Raw genomic sequence first — 6,000 nt, forward strand, 5'->3', positions numbered from 1 at the left:
TATTTCAGAGACATATAACATGGAAGCCGAAACACCAGCAAATACATGCTGCAATTCGAGTTTATCTTGCTGTTGAGTTGGGGTTTTCTCCCAGCAGGAAATTAAGAAGTCTGAGTCTCACTGTGTTTCACTCTATACCGCAAGCTGTTTGAATGACATCTTGTGGTGCTATTCAGTATTGCCACTCTCTTCCATTATGACACTATTTGTATTTATGACCAACTCACATAGAATGCAACTATTATTTCAAGGGAGACTCAAATCATTTCACTAGGAGTGTAGCTGTACTGTGGCTTAAAGAGAAATTAAAATAAGAAATAACCTATTTCCTTTTCAGCCACCCCCAATTTTTCAATCTGAAAAACAAATATACTACCCAAAAAGCAAACTTGACAGTTTAAAAGGATAGACAGCAGAGATGTGAGGAAAACCAGAATAACTATAGTACTGCGAGGCACGGAGAACAAGACGGGTTATGGTCTGACCAGCCACATAATTTAGCTCATTTAATGATTGCTTTACCACTAGTTTCTCAAAGCATTTGCCATCTGGATGGTTCAGGTACAGTTGCATCTTTCGCAGAGAGAAAACATATAGATAAGCGTAAAGTTAAAACTGAGTAAAGCATCTTTGCAGTTCCCTGTTGTGAAACTACTGTATCTGAATAATTCTTGAACAACTCAGTGCAAGAACACCTGTAAGTTGCTGCTAATGCCACCACCAGTGCAGACATGTAAACAACCTACATTTCAAAAGCTCTAACCAGATGGCAACTACTATGACAAAGCAGCCTGAAACCCTTTTGGGAGAGGACTGTGACTTAATCTAAGATTATCTGTTGTCAGTAGAGTAGTTATAGACACTACTTCACCCGGCAGCAAGAAAGGTTGCCTGAAAGGATGACAAGTACCAATCTTGCAACCCCACTGCATATGACCTCTTCTGAAGTACCCACGCCTCTGATGAAGCAGGAAAGCTTCTGCAAGAGAAGAATCTTCCTTGGTGGCAGAGATCAGTTTCCTGAAGGCTGAAAAGTGGCACCTAAGGCAGTTGTGTCAATTTACACCCTGTCTTGAGGTCAGTGATGAGAATTTGCACACATTTGCAGTTCACTTAAGTATTCGATAGTTGCGATGGGATTGTACTAAAGTGAGAAGCAGTAAGTACTCCCAGCTATCCTGAAAATGGTGGGAAGAGGCTTCTTTTAAAGATATCACCCCAAAGGTGGTATTGTCACTGCCAGAACCTACAACAGCATTAGTATACACCCATGTTTCAGAAACATTGTTAAAGAGCATTACAACACCATTCATCTTCTAGCAGGATGCCAAAACAATCTTTATATGCAAAAGAATTACGGCTTTCTCAGAGTAAGAAAACTACCGCAGAGCAGCATAGACAAGGATAGTCTTCAGAAAAGCAGAACTAATAAAATCTGGAATTTCTTGCATCAACCTTATGCTGTAACAGTGTTACAGAAATGTATTTTTAATGCCATTCAGGACGCATATCATTGCGAGCGTCTAAGGCAAATATATGACAACATAATAAATACACAGAAGCCACAGTGAAGACCTCAAACTATAAAACTTGCCTTTCTGAGGAAATAAAAAAGCCTCAACAAAATTTTAATGAACACAGAGACCCACAGCAAATCAACAGTTTGTTGCTTGCATCCTCGTATCTGCCAAGTGTATGGCAATAAGAATATATTCACTGTGTGTCACTTCCTATCAGCTCTGACTGACTTCAGCTGGAGAAGTGTTCCGCAATAGATGCCCATGTTCATACACCGTATTTAGTTCCTATCCTGGTACTGACTGCAGGGTTCAGATTTCATCTCGCAGAGTCATCAGTTCATCCAAACCATTCATCTTTGCTGGCCTGTACATCCTACTGAAACTGGCATATCACCATATTAGTGGGCATAGCGCCATTATAACAGATGGGGAAAGAAAGTAGTTGTGCCAACGAGCTAGCGGGTACATCAAGTTTGAGTATTAGGGCTGGAGTCTCCTCCAAGAATTTCACAAATGGCAGTTTACGTACAAGCTTTCCATGACTGGTTGAACAGGATACGCCAAGGCAAAGCTAGATCAATTTAAGACTCAAAGAACATCTCTGGCAGCTGTTGAAAGCAAGTTTTTAGCTCTGATGAATTTGGAAAAGTTTTCTGCACAGAGAATTGGAGAATGAGTACCTTAATGAAATCACCCCTTTAGATCAGCTTCTGCAAAACAGGCTTGCAAATCTCAGAAAAAAAAAAAAAAGTGGGTTTGCAGCCCTGCTGAGTTTTCTCATGAATAGCTCAACGGAATGCATGAGCCAGATCTGCAGGAAAAAAAGTCTAATAAATTACAAATGTATTTTGCTTGGCATGAATACAGTTTAAAGATGCAAATCAGTAAAGACGAAAATGCGTGTTTTAAATTTTGCCATCTGCTTCAATACTATACTTATCAATTGATACCTACTGACATTACTCATGTGATTCACATGTAACTTTTTACATTTGGTTTAGGTACAGCAACAACTAGTTTTATCGCTGAAATTGTATCATTTCCAAGAACAAAACATTATTATATATTAATATTACACAGAGGTAAATTTTGTTTAAAATGCAATTAATATAGACAAAAATCCTCTGTCCACTGTAATTAACTGTAGGTAGTAATAACTGCACCTTGATGTATGCAATTAACACGGATTCTCTGTTACTAATTACTTCTCCAGGTTTTCTTAAAAGTTGAAAGGTGGTTAGGCTTTTCATCTCTCTACATACAGCAGTAGTACATAGTGTAACTATAAAAATCTCCTATTAACTTAGGTGATGTGCATCAAATGGTCTCTCTACAACATACAGATGATTTTGACAGTCTTCCAAGTAGGCAGTGCTTATTTCATGTATTCCATCGATCTAGATCATGGAGAAACAGCTTGAGATCCACAGGCTGGATTCAGTTTGTCCATAAGATTTACATGAGCCCTCGGCTTTTAACAAGTTTCTGCTGAAAACCCCTGTTACAGGCAAAGACTTGCCTGCAGATCATCTCTGTTACTCTGGAGGCCCACATCCTGACGCTCTTTCTTCTTTTTCAGACATGTGGGGCATGTGAATAAGCTGGAACACTTAGTGACCTATGTCTGGAACACAACCAGTTCACAGACAAGTGTCAGACTACCTTCGTGAACAAATGCATAAGCTCCTAAAATGCAGTAATGCAAGTTGCATAAAGGAATAAAGGCACACCATACACGTCAGCTCTTTTGACACCAAGGGATGCTTAGATGGTAAGTACTTCAGCGAAGCATTTCCACTGAAATGCTAAAAACAGTCTTTAAAAAATCCCAGTCTCTTTTCCTTGTGCTGTCCGACTTCTTCTGCTTGTCACGAAGAGCAAGTAAGTCAAAATGCGTCTGAAATACACAAACTGTTTACAAGGGAAGACCGTCTTCAATCTTGCTGCATTTGTTATACAGATCAGCCTATGACAAGTTACAGAGACACAAATGAGTTATCAGTAGACTTAAATCTAAAGTTTCAAGTTGACCTAATATAAATCATCCTGTTTTATTTTTAGCATTTCAGTAGAAATACACAGTTGAAGTACTTACCATCTAAGCATCCCTTGGTGTTAAAAGCCCATGTGTCTTATTCTCCTGCTCAAGCTGCCTTTTTTACCTTTAGCAATTCTATGATTTATTGATTAAATTCAATTACAAATAGAATCTTCAATTCAGTTAATGAAGATAGTATTTTCTCAACATGTTAGTGTTGCAGTTTCATTGAGACAGATGCTATCAGTATTGAAAATGTCTCAGTGCCACTGGCAGTCCAGTGGCCTTTTCACACTACACAAACTTCATAGTAGTCCCTGCACACTGTTTTGTTCCTCAACCATCCAATCCATGCTCAGCGCTTAGCCACATAGGTTTGAATCACGGATAACCTCCTATTTCAACAAGAACGTGTTTGTCAACTACAAAGGACTACCAAGATCAACGCCTGCTTTCCTCTCAAGCCCTTCCTTTAGAAGATGGATCTTCTCTCCCCTCCTGGTAAGTCTAAGACTAAGCCTGGAGAAGCAATTAATTCATTAATAAGTCATGCATACATAATACAAGCTATTCTGGTTCCTCCATACTGAAAGATAATCACAGACGTAAATGTGCACGAGACATCTAGGACCCCAGAGCTATATTTCCCCCTGACCATCAGGCAGGCTCAGGTAGAATTAGTCATTTCAGCTTTTGCATCTGATAAGATAGAGAGCTGTATTTCACCTGCAAACCAGTCTGAAGTCTAGGATTAAATGAGTTATGCAGAGAACTACAGACATGACCAATGATTGGGGTACCCCCCTCCGTGGAAAAGGAGCAGCAAAACAATGGTTAAGAAATAAAAGTGCAAAGTTGTTTCTATGAAAGGGTACAGGAAAAGATAGGTGCGGACAACATAAATCAGCCACAACACACAAGTCAGCTGAGAGGCATCAATGCTAAAGCAGCGAAAATTTTAACTGGAACAGAATGAAAAAGCAAAGTATTTAGTGGACTAGCAGGGGAAGAGAAATGTGACTTGTCTGGCAAACTGAAGAGGCGTATCAGCTGCTGTCTCACAGAGCTAAGCACCAGAGTGACAGCAGCTTCACATTTACTTTGGTGTGGCACAAAAACACATCAGTCGAGGTTTCTAGAGCACGGATGTTCTTTTTGTGCAGAACAATCAAACTGAAGAAGTAGTGATCGATTTTCTAATGTACATGAGACCTTAGTTTATGGTGCTTTTTATTGGTTGCTCTCAGAATAGATTTCCGATTTGTTGTAGGATACAATTCCAGCTTAGCAAACCTCTTGATCCTTCCATTAAGACACACTTTTTCCCCCTTTCCAGTTCACTTTCCCTTTAAGGCTTTCTCTGCTACTGCACTTCGACTGGCTTTTTTTTTTCCTCCTCCATTTCCTCATTTTGACTTCTGACCAAGACAAAAAACTGTTAACACCCACTTCAAGCCGGCCACCTCGCCATGATCAACTACATTTCCAACTACACGTCCCTCAAATACTTCTAAGCACTTTTTTTTTTTTGGATACAATTGAAAGAAAAATTAAATTAATGCCAGTGTGGCCAGCTATCAAAACAGATGAAAAACGATACGCAGCTTTTCAAACAGACCAACAAAAAAAACTTTACAGATTACCCATTCCGCTATAACGCCTTAGAGGTAAGCAGGCGAACTTTTCCGCGGAGTCACGAGGGCGTAAAAGCGGGCAACCGAGGCACCACTTCCCCGCCACAGCCCCCCCGGTGCTGGCCGTGCCCGGGAGAAGCCCCGAGGCCGCACTCCGCCCGACCCGGGCGCCTGAGGGTAGGGTCCCATCACCCCAGCACCGCCCTAACGCCCGCGGAACCGGTCACGGCGCACCCGCCCAACAACCCCGAGCGCGGCCGCCTGGACCCCGAGGGACGAGGCTGGGCCTCCGCCGCCGCCGCCCGGCCCGGCCCCCTTACTTCTTGGTGTCGCTGCTGAAGAGCCCGAAGGCCGAGGGAGCCGAAGGGGTAGTGGTGGCCGCCGCCTCCTGACCCAGCTCGGGCGCCGCCTCTCCCCCCTGCTCGCTGTAGCTGAGCCCGTTGCCGGACATGCCGCCGCTCCCCCGCCCGCTCCGCCAAACTTACCGGCGCGGCGCACCCCAACCCTCCCCCCGGAAGCGTCGGGTAGGCGCCACCGCGGCGGGGCGGACAGGTCACGTGGCGGGAGGCGGGGCCAACCGGGCGGAGCGGAACTCGCCCTGCCACGACGTGCTACCGTTGCTACGGAAACGCGGCCCGGCGGTGACGCGAGAGGGGCACGAGGAGCCGGCGGGGCCCCGCCGCTGCCGCCCTCCGCTGCCGCCCTCCTGCCCTCCCGGGTCCCCCGCGGGGCCCGGGCCGGTGTGGCGGGCTTTGCCGCCCAGACCCGGGGCGAGGGGAGCCGCGGCGCCCGCGGGAGGCAGGCGGTC

The 6,000-nt window shown here is 44.2% G+C and overlaps 1 protein-coding gene across 3 annotated transcripts in view; it reads right to left on the reverse strand.

The window, feature by feature from the left end:
• The window catches only part of AP3B1 (adaptor related protein complex 3 subunit beta 1), a 169,082-nt gene extending 163,439 nt beyond the window's left edge, over positions 1-5,643 (reverse strand). For all 3 annotated transcript variants that reach the window (XM_086480372.1, XM_086480369.1, XM_086480370.1), the window contains exon 1: positions 5,513-5,643. In XM_086480372.1, coding sequence (XP_086336498.1) covers positions 5,513-5,643 — 131 coding nt within the window. The remainder of the gene's footprint in view (positions 1-5,512) is intronic.
• Positions 5,644-6,000: the final 357 nt, after the last annotated feature.

Source organism: Leptosomus discolor, chromosome Z (genome assembly GCF_034619465.1).
Source record: "Leptosomus discolor isolate bLepDis1 chromosome Z, bLepDis1.hap2, whole genome shotgun sequence".
NCBI classification, from domain to species: domain Eukaryota; kingdom Metazoa; phylum Chordata; class Aves; order Leptosomiformes; family Leptosomidae; genus Leptosomus; species Leptosomus discolor.